Here is a 13895-nt window from a genome sequence, read left to right on the forward strand (position 1 = left end):
TTCCTAAAACGACTTCGGCATCGCATGGGTTCCCAATATAGCCACTGCCCATCAGAAGAAAAAAAATGTCCGTAAAGTTGAAAATATTGTTGGCAATGACGATAGGAGACGACCACATTTTCACAGGGATTTCCTTTATCGAGAGTCCGGTAATAGGGGTAGCACTGCACCTGAACTGATATGGTGGAGTGTGGCATCCTAAGCGGCAAGAGTACAGGCAAGGGACCCGCACATTTTGTCTTCTGCGTCGGTTCATGCAGCGTCGCGCTCTCTAAACGCGGGTAAACGCGGTCAGTGGTACGAGACAGACATTCATGTCTTCCCACTACCGAAGTGCCATATTCTCGTAACCCACATGTATGGTTGATGTTTAACGTTTTTCTAGGATAATGCCTGAGTTTATCGCCGAGAGTCGCTAACTTAGGAGTAACTTTTGCTACTGCCTCCAGCAAAACAGTATTGCAAGTAGATAGCGGTAGCAAAGATTTTCATTGATGCTATATGCAGCTCTCTTGGCCTAAACAACCATAGTATCGCCCATGAAAATATCGAGCACACTAACCTCAACCAACACTACCCCTCTCCGTACGAATCTTAACAAGAGCCGGCTGCACGAATGGCTGTTTTCATGGCATCTTGCTGACGACAATACTGATTTCTTGGATATCAATGAAGAATTTGGTATATCTTTGGATGGATCCCTGATGGATGATTTCAAAAACCTGCAAGCGATCTACTGTGTATGTGTTGGAGTTTAAGGGGTCACAGCCTCGGGCTTGACATAGGCAACATGTTTAGTGCTTACCGACGAATAGCTTTTTGACCCTCTACCAGTGCATCACAAGACTGGATGGAAGTAACCCGGAAGGCCGAGACAGGTGTATTGTGTCAGTTGGTGTAATTTGACAATCCTCTGTCTGGCTTAGTAGTTGGAATGTATCAGTGGTGCTGCTGAGTCAGGGCCACCGTTGATCGTCATCTCACAGCGCCCTGAATGTAAGTTCCTGTTGAACTAATCCATTTATAGCGACTTACACCAGGATATTTTAGACGCAGCAAAGCGCACCAATGAAATGTACCACAATCCGAGGTGGCTTCTTATACATGAGTGGGATAGGGGTGGACTCCACTGGACGATTGCTTAGGCACTCTTCAATTCTTGAGCTACGCGTAGAGGAGAATCGGTAGTATTGAAAGCGCACGCAATATGTGTTACCGCAAGTCGAAACACGTTACAATTTCAAGTAATGGGGACCTGTGAAAGGCCTGCAGAGTGGCTCAATCGAAAAGAGAGGGAATTATAAATTCACTTGACCATCACGAATCGCGCCCATTGCAAGATCCAAGTTGTGAGACGCTTTATGTCGGCCTGCTCGAGATATTTTTCACATGCATCTATTACCTTTGTAGAATCTCGCTTACAAAGAGTCTGTGACTTCGCTCCTCGCTTTTACATTCGGACTCTGCAGTGTATAGGTCAGCGACGGGGATGGTACGGAGCGTCTAGTTCTTGTGGAAGGTTGTGCTGCAGTAAGCAACCAAATGCTGGAACCAACGGCTAGTCCGTGTTCCAGAAAGCCGGATCCAACAACGTGGCAAGGGGGACTTGAACCCTGCCTCAGGACATCATTGGCTCCTGGCATGCTCCTCATTTCTCCAGACATGACGGTCATGACAATAATAGATTCCTTCTGCACTACTTCAGCGACAGATAGGGGGAGCTGCAATGCAAGGGGCACTTGGCGTCGGACTTGCCTATAGTACGTACAACGAAATTGCGTCCGAACTGGGACTGGTCACAATCGGTCCTGAAGGGTTTGAACCAGCGCATTGACAAGAACAATCGTAGCCGGACTCCGGAGATAGTATCGAATGCCGTAGGGCTGATCCTCTGCCGACAGGCTATTGTTCCTCATAGCCCCTTGACTGCAATCCTCCAGAGACATCAGTACGCAAAGCGCGTGTACCTGCGGACCCCTTGTGCGGACCCTGCAACCCGTGAACTACTTGGCCCACATTCCGCCTACATGGATGACCCCATAATAATGATTAAGCCTCTGGGCGATGCGTTCAGCGCCTAGGCACCGAGGTGATCAAAGTATTGTCAGAATGGGTACTGAGGCTGATCGTCTTTGACCCCATTCTCAGCAATCGACAAGGTTCACACACTCTACCAGGAAAGCGCCAGCTTCCAGCAAGGTTGGAGCTGAGCCTTGGTTGGAAGTTACACGAGAGTGGAGTCCCACGTTGCTCGTGTAACAACAAATAAGGACTCAACAGTGAGCATCCACGGTCAGCAATACCGTCCTCCAGAGTCTGGCCGGCTACGTAACTGAACCTCGCCTGTTGGTGGAGAGCATGACCTAACCTTTGGCCGATATCTCCAGTCAGCACACGCACCGTCATCTGGTGCTATGTAAGCATGAGCTCGGCCAGGCCGGAGATGTCTTCAATGACCGCTGAAGTGCGCATCCGAGGTTTCGGTGACTTTTCTCACTGCAGTTTGCAACTGACCAGGTGCTGCTGTCAATGTTGGGCTGACAAAGTTGCCAGAGACTGCTGGCTGACCACGAGGAGTATGCCTCGCGCTTGAGATTGGGGTCCCATTCTTAATGATCCTGCCAGACAACGAGCTGTGCGAAACACAGGCTCGCCATCGATGACCTTGTGAGGGGACATGTACGCTGGCGGCGAAGCCACGTGGGGTTGAAAAGCCGCCACACCTTGTTCGGACTTTTCTGGTCGTGAGTCCGAGGAGTTGTGGATGGACCCATGTCGATCCAACGAGGTACTTTTCGGCCCCTGTAACCGCCTGCATGCTTAGCTGAACGTGCGGATGCGGGTTGATGCCATGCATTCTGATAGTTACCGGATCCACGGTGGGATGCACGGCCAAAGGAACAGACTGGGTTTCAATAACAGCACGATAGTCATCTGATCTTCGCTAAACCATCCCATACCATTGGCTTCGTCGCTGATACTGGCACACGGTAACTTGGAACTCGGCAGGGTTTGCCGCACTTCGCGAGGCGCTCTCTACTGGCCGAGTCTGTCTTACAGAGAGCTCTGAAGGCAATCATGGTCCCCCATCATATCGCGCTGCCCCGTGGCTTCTCTGTCTTTGAATCCATCTCGCAGAGTTTTACAACAGTAACCAATACGAGGCCCACAACTGAGTCGGTCTTATATCATGGCAGAGCCGTGGAAGACTCGGCCCACACCACGCTATCGAAATGGGGAGTCCATAGATAACATCACTCACTTAGGTAAGAGATGCTTGACTGGGGCTTCGCTTCGGGTGCTTGCAAAGATGTTCGAAAAGCCATTCGCAAAGACTTACCAAAGGTACCGTCTGGCCGGGCCAAGCGGGCTCGTTCACGCTAAGTTAGTAAATATGTAGCAAAGGCCATTGCAGAATGCGCTAGACCTGCGGAGAGAATCTTCTCTACCGGTTCCGCTGTCGAAGGGGTTGCATTCCCAGGCCTCTGGCGACTGCAAGGCCCCCTGACCCGCATGACATGAACGGCAGCTACCGACCTGAGGGGCCAATTAGGGGTCGCACGACGGTTGGCAGTGGTGATTAGGCAGCAAAACTTAGCGGGGAAAGTCGGTGAAAAGACAGGGCCCCCTGGGCCGCTAGAGCGGGCGCGTCCTTACGAGACGTGCATCAGGCCCATCACAGCCCATTTCAGCAAGCAAAGCCCCGGTCTCTGCTGCTATGGAGCTCTTGGCTGCGAGGAGACTCAATCTGTTCAATCTCGCTTTGCCAATAGCCAGCCTCAGCCCTACACCGTACGGAAGTGCCCAGGCCCAGTGTCTGATTGGCCGGTTTACTGCGCGGCGGAGTCTGTGTAACCTCGAAAGCCGCGGCCACTGACCATAGGGTCCGCTCCCTGGACCCTCGCGCTGGCCGTAGGTCCGTAGTAGCGCGCCTACACTTACTATTCTTTGTGCAACCCTGGGAAACAGCTTGTAGAAATGGGCTCACAAGGATGCCCGTGTAACCCCGGGCTGGCATTAGTGGCGCGGCAATCCCATCAATGCCATTCATAGAAGATGATGCTATTCCTCCTTTCACTGTTTTACCGCTGCCTGTTAAGCAGGCGTGTTTAAGAAGGCCGTTGCTGAACTTCTTCATCACACTTGCCACGCCTCGAACGTGCATTGACAGCAACGATCACCAGGATTCTTAATCGCACTCACGCCCGCGGCTTCTATCAGTCTGATCATTGGAGTCGACACAGTACCACACAACAAGCATGCCTCGGAGACAAGGAGAACGGAAGCGACGGGTGCATACAAGGTCACGGAATGGCTGCATCACCTGCAAGGCCAAGCACTTGCGCTGCGATGAACAGAAGCCGCTTTGGTATGCGATCTCCGCCTTGCCAACCCCTGTAGCATGGTGCTGTCTTTAACTGCAGCCATTGATGTTGCCAGTGGCTCTCGACGATATTGAAATAATACTGCTTACTAACGGTTGGATAGTGGCCGATGTCTAGCGAGCGGGGGTAGCTGTGGTTATGCAGACAGGTCCACGAAGAGCTCTCAGTCGCCACAGTCGTGTGACGATATGGTCATGCCAAAACTCGAAGACTTGGAGGACTGGGAGGCCAATGCGAATCTGCTCTCTATGCCCGACGATATGCTGGGCGGATGCTCAGTTGAAGTATCCAATGAAACACGTTTTCTTTATGACATCTGTGAGCCGCGATCTTCGTCTCGCAAACTTGACCATGCTGATCGAGTAAACTCGCAGTTGCACGCTATCGCAGCGTCGTTGATCGTGATGTGACGCCAGACTCGCATGCGTTCTTGTGAGTCTTTTTGCTTGGGTGCACTGCTCTTGGTGCTTTTGCTGAACCTTGGGTCGTACAGAGTGGAACGCGCATTGTCGAATCCAGCACTGCTTCACGGGGCACTTCTTTTATCCGCAACAAGATGGACCTGGTACTCTGGCTCCATGGAGACTATCCAGAAATCATTTTTGCATCACAAGTTAGAGGCAATCCAGATAGTCAACGATAGGCTTCAGGATCCGATGGATATGGGCAGCGACACAACCATTACGAGTATTGCTGCCCTTGCAATGGCCGAGGTAAGTGAACATTATGGTACGCAACCGCCATGGATTACAAATTTAACTTCCAACAACAGAGCGCTCTGGGACGTCAGGAAGTAGCGGACGCACACTTGAATGGGTTGTCCAGAGTCCTTGCAATGCGAGGCCCGGCTCCGATCGGCCGTAATCCCCTCCTCCAAAATATGATACTTTCGTAAGTTAAGGCAACCCGAACCTTCTCCATTGGAAGAAAGGTACCCTGACCAAACCATAGAACAAATCAAGGCTTATATCACATGTCAATGAAAGAACTTGGCGAAACCATTCAGTCTATCGAGGGCTGTTATAACACCCTTACCTTATTCGTCGATCCCGTCATCGCCGAGTCTACCAATAATCCTGCATTGAGCAACAAGACTGTTGGAGAGGTCATGACTAGCAGAGCGTACAGCGAACAAACCGAGTGGACAGCACCACCGGCAGAGGCCAAAAGCCGTGCCCGCTTCATGACCTGCTGTTTCAGGCTATGGACCATGCGAGGACCTGGAAGCTCGGATATGTTCTCTTTGAACTGGTTCATGGAGGCTTTGATTGATGAGTGCTGTATGACAGAACACGCTATGTTGCGAAGGAAATTCCCGCGGAACGCCTGGCTATGGGCCGCGATGATGACCAGATGCGCTGCTACCAGCGTGCAACCAAACTCCGCCTCGGAAGCACAACAAATCGAGGAATGGAAGAACATCGCATGCAGTAAGATACGGTTGGTTAGCGAAGCAGCGAATTTGCGGACCTGGGAAGAAGCCAGGGCCATTATGAGGTCATGGGTGTGGAGGGATAACCTTGTCGATGAGCGACAATTAAAGGAGATGTGGGAAGGAGCTGTACTCGGCAAACGGACGTTCGAAGACGGGACAGTATCACCAGCGTTTCTGGATAAGCGCCTGTTCATCCCCGCCGACGAGCTCAAGCCTGTAATCTTGCATCACGACTTGTTATAATACTGCTACCAACACAAGAATAATAGATCAAACTAATACGCAATGTTCAAATTGCCACCGCAATAGTGCGAGCTGTCGATATGCTTGGCCTAGAAATAGAAAAGCATACTAGGAAATGCTCACACATCATAGTCTGTGCCCAAGGGAGAGTACGTAAGGGGTTCATCAATGTAACACATGTGCTGGCTCATTAATCTCCAGTGCATTGAGGTTGCAAATGAATAGCATGGAACGCTATCCCAGCTGTTGAGGATCGCACTCCGATGTCATGGAATAGGGTATGCAGATCGAAATCGGATCTCACATTCATGTGATCCGAAAGGCGTATGTTTTTTGTTTGAAGTTCAAGTGATATGGACTGATCTAGCAGCAATATCCACCAAGAGCAGGGGGCGGACAAAAAGCCACTGTGATTAGCCTGACGCCAAAATCCGGTATGAATGGGTTATCATTGGGTGGCTTTACGCCCCATGCTAACGAAAATCATTGATAAGTAATCGTTAAAATGATTGTTGCCTGGATTGCAGTGCAGGAATCGCCAGCGTCGATTCCTTCGGCATTCCTTCGGAAATTCTCAAATGTAGGACTTCAAGTCTTCACAACTTCAGCTCCGCCCCTAAGCCACGAGGCATACTTCTTCTTTGTAGCGGGGTCTTTCTAGCTTGATCCACAGAAAACCCAAGTACGCCTCGCGTCTAGTATGTATTGACGACTGGAGCCCAGGTGTCCCGCCGTAAATCACACATTATCAATGATACTCTAATAGCGAAGATCCTCTTCAGCACGCGAACATTACATGGAACATGCAAACAGGATGTAACGTCCACACGAGCAGTTATATTTACCATAATTCCAGCCTCCATGATCCAACCATCTTCAACTAGAACGCTTGAGTGATGGGCCAGTACGCCTTTAGGATTCTGAAACTGTTGTCAGGTAGGCCTGAGGCTGAGAGAGATAGTTAGGAGCCTCCCATCGTCATACCAGAATATCAAGACCGAGGCCTTGCCGTTTAGCTGCCAAGTATGTCTGCCACTTGCTCTGACTAGCAAATTCTACTACACGTTGTAGGGCTTTAGTGACAAGTGTAAATCTATCACAGTATCCTCGGTCCAGTGCTCGGCCCCTCATCAAAATTGTATTGCTTACAAATACCCTCTTTGAACCGACGTAGCTTTCTCGTTGAGATGTTTATTGGTAGAAAAAGGGGTATATAAGTGGAAGTATAGAGCAGCTAGTCCATTTATGATATCAGAACATTGTGAAAAGCCATTTCCAAACTTCATGGAGCTTGCTTGGCCTTTGGGCCATGGCTTTACTTTGATGCATCCGAAACCACTCCGCAGAGGTCTTGGGCAGGTGACATTGCAGCCACAACTCCCGAAGCCATCTCCGCAGTCCGCACTGACTAATAAACTATCTTACACATCTTAGTTACTCGCCCTGCGACGCATAAAGCTACTCGATACTGTGCGAGCGCGGGCCTTGTTCTGCGCAGTACCGGCAGCCACCCGCTCACACGTGTTACCACCATCTCCGTTGCCACAGCGGAGAGGAAGAAGACAACCCTCCACGTCGGCAAATTGCTCCAGTCCGTTGGCGCCTTCACCAAGCGAGACGCACTCATCATCGTCCGCAGCGTTGTTATTGTTGTTATTAGCGTTGCCGTTGTTGGCGTTACCAGTGTTGCGGTTACTAGCATTACGGTTGCCGGTGTTAGCTTTACCAGTGTTGGTATTCCCACCATTACCGTTCCCGGCGTTGGCATTACCAGTATTGGCGTTACCAGTATTGGCGTTACCGGCGTTGGCATTACCGGCATTGGCATTACCAGTATTGGCGTTACCGGCGTTGGCATTACCAGTATTGGCGTTACCGGTGTTGGCATTACCGGCATTGGCGTTACCGGTGTTGGCATTACCGGCATTGGCATTACCGGCGTTGGCGTTACCGGCATTGGCGTTACCGGCGTTGGCATCTACCCGCTCGCACGTATTACCACCATCTCCATTGCCACAGCGGAGAGGTAGAAGGCAGCCCTCCACGTCCGCGAACTGCTCTAGTCCATTCGCCCCTTCGCCTAGGGAGACACATTCATCGTCATCCGCAGCGTTGTTATTGCTGTTAGCATTGCCGTTATTGGCGTTGCCCGTATTGCGGTTACCAGTGTTGGCGTTCCCGGTATTGGTGTTACCAGTATTCCCAGTATTCCCAGTATTCCCAGTATTCCCAGTATTCCCAGTATTCCCAGTATTCCCAGTATTTCCAGTATTCCCAGTGTTTCCAGTGTTTCCAGTGTTGCCAGTGTTTCCGGCGTTGCCAGCATTGCCAGCATTGCCAGCGTTCCCGGTGTTGCCTGCGTTGGCGTTTCCATTGTTCGTGTTCTTGGTATTCCCCGTGTTGGCATTGCCTCCGTTGGCATTTCCATTACCGGCACTGGCAGCGCTTACGCGCTCGCACCTCTCTCCACCATCTCCGTTTCCACAGCGGAGGGGAAGTAAGCAACAGTCGTCGTCTACGAACTGCTCCAGTCCATTGGCCCCCTCACCAAGAGAGACACAGTCGGGCCCGTCTGGGAATCCGCAGCTGAATCATTTTGTTAACTGGGTCGGTCTAAACACAACTTGGTTCCTGACCCGGAATGGACCTACCCGTCTTGTGCAAGGACACCGGCCGCGGCCATGAGAGATAGCGCTACAGAGAGCTTCATGATACTGGGATTGATTGGACAAATAAGTCTGCGCAGCAGGAGGTAAAAGTAAGACTAAAACAAGAAATGAATACGTTCTGAATCTGGGACGTCAACGTCTGGCTGAACAAGGCGAGAAGGATACATGACGCCGGATGGACCGCTGAATTTAAAGACAGTCAAGTCGTCGACCATCTCAATGACCAAGCCGTCTTAACGACTCGTGAAGCGATGTTGCACTTGTGTTGTTTTGGGTTGTCGCAGAATTTGGATGACGATGACAGCAGTTTTCCTGCGAGGGTCCGCCAACCTTAACTAAATACCTAGTCTATAATGCCAATAGGTCTTGGCCCTTCAGCCTCCTGTTTCAAGGACCCCATGTAACTCTCCACATAATGACTCGTGTGGAACCGTCATGCAACCTTATATCCCCGGATTAGATGCCGTAATACGACCTCCCACGAGAATCCATGAAGCGGCCGACTCCTAGAAATCTCTTGGAAAGCTGTTTGCAGAAACTTTCCGCGGCATCGACCAGGTAGGGTAGTATCATGATGTTTTGGCGCTCAAAGGTGGAGTAGGCAGGCGAAACACTGCGAGGAAGTCCCCAAACATGTGTCAATCAGGCGCCAAGTATTTGAAGGAGAAAGTAACCCCAAAGTTCGAGTCATTACTTGCAATCTCGACTGAAGAACTCATTGGACGACGTGATTGTCACAACTTCTTTTTCAGGCATCGCCTTTTCCCCATCCAGCCCGATTCCAATCTGACACCTCCAGTTGTGGATTTTGCAGGACGAAACGAAATTCGCACGTTTTTATGACATTAAATTGATTCTAATAAAGTCCCTGCCAGAATTTCAGGTCGATTGTGCGTTTTCATTCGTGTTTCCCAGGTCCCCAAATTGGGCTCTCTTTAGGCTAGAGAGTTGAACTCCGCTCGCTTAAGCTTAATTATCTGAGCTTACTTTTACAAGCCCTTCCGAGGTGGATTGTGTCAAGGTGGTAATCAAGGATCAGCAGGGCCATACAAGGGACTGCTGGGGTGCTTGTTTACTGTTGGCGCTACTGTTGGCGCCCGCATTGCTTGTTCGAGCGGTGATCAACCGGTTGGCGATCGCTCGCTGGATTTGCTTGATCCGCAAACTCAACCTTGATACTTGACTTCATCATAAACTCATTGTGGTGAAAGGTGTGGGATCGTGGAGATAGCATCCAAGGGGCTTGTGGACCTAATATCTAGTTTGCTGTAAGCACAAATACTACCGCAGAATGGTCCCCTGACAGGAAGACTGTCAGTTTGTGTCACGCACATGTCAAGGGCTTACCAAGGGCCAGCTATGTCCAGTATTTGAGTCGAAAATGCTACACCATTCAGTGCTAGTGGGTCACCAAGCAGCTGATGTAGGGCTATGTTGAATACGAACCGAAATGACACCTTAAACTTAAAACGTCCATGTGATTACGACTTCTATCTTGCCATGCCATTTCATACAGTTTCAGGAGCGTTGCAAACAGTACAAGAGGCGAATTGGGCCGCACAGCTCCAGCTTGGCAACGTTAGCTGTCGCCTCAACTATTCGGACGACAAGATACGTTTCAGATTTCAGCAGGCAAGCCGTGCAGCAGGGTCCTACGTCCTGGCGATTACATCGACAACGACTTAAGTGAGAATAGCCTTTCATCCCTTTCTATATGTGCTCATCACCATGAGAATTCCTCACTCAACCTCAGGCACAGTCACTTGAAACTGAAGGACCTCCTGAATTATCGGCAGTTTATAGATTCGGAAGACACCTAACGTCAGTCACCATAAAGCCTGGTGCCACGCCACCATCGGCAATTCTGAAAAGATTTGACTTATAGGATTGTTGGGTAACATATACTCTGGCTGCACACGCCAACCGAACAAGACGAGAGGTCCATAGCATGAATTGACCCTAAGACGTGGAATATGGATGCGACAAGATATTTACCAGTTGCTCCAGAAATAATCAGAGGCAGAAAACAGTGGCTAGCAATCTTATCAGTGACATTTCCGCATCGCTTTGATGGTTGAAGCTCCTGAAATCTGTCAAAGCGACCTTGACTGACTGGTCCCCGACACCTAGAATTACATGCATGAGCCATTATCTTTCGTCCGAAGACGTTCGCAGTCACTCTAATCAGATGGTTTCTTTGATTGTACTGTCCATTTGATACGATAATTCAAATTGCTAGATTTTACCACGACGTGACATCCAGCTTCGGCAGTAGTGACCAGAATTCTTTATGGCTGGTACCCTCAACACGACTGTTAGATTATATACTCCCAAGACGCACCGAATTGATACCGTGTTGTCAGTTCGAGGAAACATATTTCTTCCCGGGTCCCGCTGAAGTCCAATCCTTCAATGCATCAAGAACCGTACGGTTCTGGGTGATGGAATATTTACGTTGGTTTCGTTCCCGATCCGCTACGAGCATATGTGTTTGATAACGCGCAGAGAGTTGTACATTGAACTGATCGCCTCGCACAAGGGCCACTTTGATTGGATGGCTAAGAACTCAGTTTTGACTCAATGCAAACAATAGATCGTCTGTGCAAAGGCTCTTCGCTGTGGCGCACGGACGTCCGGGGCGTCTTTTGTATGATTAAGACCACCGACATACTCGACTGGCCTTAGGATGTGCTGTTTGCAACCCGCTACAACACGACGAGGAATCCATATTTCTTCGCAGGACAAATCTGCAATCTATTCTTTATTCAGAATACTCTGGCATGGGCCGAGTCTCGTGGCATGCCAGATTTTGATCAACCTTCCTTACCGATCTTACCCCAACCCCAAAGTCCGGATCACGGACCTGGGGGACCGGACCGGTAGAGTTTGATTCACCAGCCCTGTGGGAGGTGGCTGCTGTGGGATCAGACGAATCAATTGACAGAACGTCTTTGCAGCCAGCCTATAATAAGACATGGCGGCGCCATGCCGTTGGGCTAAGGTACGTGTCAGATGCCCCCCTCGTTCTTTGAGAAAAGAAAAAGGAACAACCGCCAGCGACCCAATGCCAGAAAGTAATACAAGTGCGACTACCCCAGCCACCGGCTCCTCTCCGCCTCCCCCACCAGCACCGAGTGACTCTACGTGGATCTGGCACTGGGTCATGAACTCTTACAACTAGTGGTATCAGTACATCACTAAAACCAGCAGCCCAACGCTTTTCTAGGATAATATGAAGCTGTACACACTCCACGAACTCGACCCCAGCGATGGGACAGTGCAGCTGCACAAGGCAGAGAGTCAGGGGTCGGGTTCAATCGTCTTGGTACCACATCCTTCGGACTCAGATCCAAACGACCCGCTGAGATGGCCAACCTGGAAGAAGCACATTGCATTCACTTGCGTCTGTGCCTTCACCTTTCTGACCAACTATGGAATCGGTGGCCTGGCTCCGGCATTCTACCTGCTGTCTATAGAATTCAACAAGACGATGACCGAGACCAGTGATCTGCTACTGTGGCCAATTCTCGTCCTTGGCGTCTTCAACTTCTTCTGGGTGCCTTTGGCCAACTATTTTGGGAAGAGGCCTGTCTTCGTCTTTGCCAGCCTTCTCTTGGCTGTATGCTACATCTGGGGAGCGGCAGCCCAGAGCTTCCAAAGCTTACTCTGGAGCAACATCATTGCTGCCTTTGCGGGCAGTTCAACCGAGGCGCTCGGCGCTAGCATGGTCAACGATCTGTACTTTCTCCATGAGCGGGGCGCGAAGATGGCCATATACATGAATGCAATCAGCGGTGGCAACACTATCGGACCATTACTCTGCGGCTTCATCGTTACCGGCCTTAGCTGGAGGTGGCACAAGTGGATTGCCGCCATTCTGACCTCGATCAACTTTTTGGCCGTTCTATTCTTCGTGCCTGAAACCCGCTACTTTCGGGATGAACACAGTGTTGATGATGAGAAGGAGACGAGACTCCATGCTAGTGACCCGGAAAAGAGTCCGTCAGCCATTAGGGAACAGCAGCCTGGTGGTTCCCCTGACCGTTCTTCGTCGAATGAGGTGCCGAAAAAGACATTCATGCAAGAGCTCTCCCTCTGGAGCGGCGTGGCGAAAGGAACCAACTTGTTGAAGATGTTTGTACGGCCATTTCCCATGATCTCGTACCCCTGCGTCATCTACGCCTTCTTAGGCTACGCGATGTCGCTAGTTCTGGTCGTCGCGGTCAACATACTCAACCCTTTTGTTCTTCAAGCTCCTCCTTACAGTTGGTCGCCCATGATCAACGGTCTGATCAACCTTCCTGGATTCATTGGCAACGTTGCTGGAGCCTATGCCGGGGGGTGGCTTGTTGACGTGTACTCCGACTGGCGTGCGCGGAAGAACAACGGAGTCTTCGAACCTGAAAGCCGACTGCTTCTGACGGTCCTGCCGTTGATCATCACTGGCGCCGGCTGTCTAGTGTTTGGGTATGGCGTTGAACGCACACTGCACTGGACCAGTCTCTTCTTCGGATATGGCATGGTCAGCTTTGCTCTTACTGCAGTACCGACGATTACAATGACGTACGTCAGCGACTGTGTGCTGCCAGTAAACATGGACGCCCTCATGTTGGTCAATGGTAAGAACCCTCAACATAGTTCTTTTCAGATTCCTCGATCTCTGATCTGACCCTTGCAACCAACAGGCCTCAAGAATATCGTAGCATTCGGATTTTTGTATGGGATCATACCGTGGGTGGAGGATGTGGGATACGTCAACTGTTTTGGCGCACAAGCTGGTATTTTCGTGGCCATTATACTGATTGGCGCCACGTCACTGATTATATTTGGTGCGAAGATGAGACACGCGCAAGCTTCGTGGCGCATCATCTTGTGAAGCAGTAATGATGAGTGAATAGGAAGGTTGACAGGGTCTTTGGTGACATGTCAATGGCTCATCTACAATCTCATGGGATGGACTTGAAAAAGTATGTCTAGAATAGTCATGGGATACGCCTGCAATGAGAAGAACTTGATATGTAATATGTAATAGGTAGACGAGCGTTGGCCCTTATTTTGAATAGCTGGTGGAACCGATCAAAACTTCTCGAGGGGAGGGCAATATGATACTCATCTTGACAGAAATCACCGTTGCTCATGGTTCATCTAGTGATAGCTTACCCC

General features: G+C 50.2%; 3 protein-coding genes across 3 annotated transcripts; 2 read left to right on the forward strand and 1 right to left on the reverse strand.

Annotated features, from left to right (window-relative positions):
* Positions 1-4573: 4573 nt before the first annotated feature.
* Positions 4574-6063, forward strand: JN550_012272 (uncharacterized protein; the record flags this gene model as incomplete). Its single annotated transcript, XM_049310730.1, has 5 exons — positions 4574-4703; positions 4760-4817; positions 4879-5098; positions 5158-5276; positions 5337-6063. The coding sequence occupies 5 exons, from the start codon at positions 4574-4576 to the stop codon at positions 6061-6063; spliced, it is 1254 nt and encodes a 417-aa protein (XP_049165804.1).
* A 1430-nt stretch (positions 6064-7493) lies between these two features.
* JN550_012273 (uncharacterized protein) lies at positions 7494-8773 on the reverse strand (the record flags this gene model as incomplete). Its single annotated transcript, XM_049310731.1, has 2 exons — positions 7494-8649; positions 8715-8773. 2 exons carry the CDS (start codon positions 8771-8773, stop codon positions 7494-7496), a joined length of 1215 nt encoding a protein of 404 aa, XP_049165805.1.
* A 3191-nt stretch (positions 8774-11964) lies between these two features.
* Positions 11965-13608, forward strand: JN550_012274 (uncharacterized protein; the record flags this gene model as incomplete). The annotated part of the gene is made up of 2 exons (XM_049310733.1): positions 11965-13351; positions 13418-13608. 2 exons carry the CDS (start codon positions 11965-11967, stop codon positions 13606-13608), a joined length of 1578 nt encoding a protein of 525 aa, XP_049165806.1.
* Between the last annotated feature and the right edge of the window lie 287 nt (positions 13609-13895).

The sequence above is a fragment of the Neoarthrinium moseri genome, assembly GCF_022829205.1.
Source record: "Neoarthrinium moseri strain CBS 164.80 chromosome Unknown scaffold82_Wmoseri_CBS_16480, whole genome shotgun sequence".
In the NCBI taxonomy this organism is placed as follows: domain Eukaryota; kingdom Fungi; phylum Ascomycota; class Sordariomycetes; order Amphisphaeriales; family Apiosporaceae; genus Neoarthrinium; species Neoarthrinium moseri.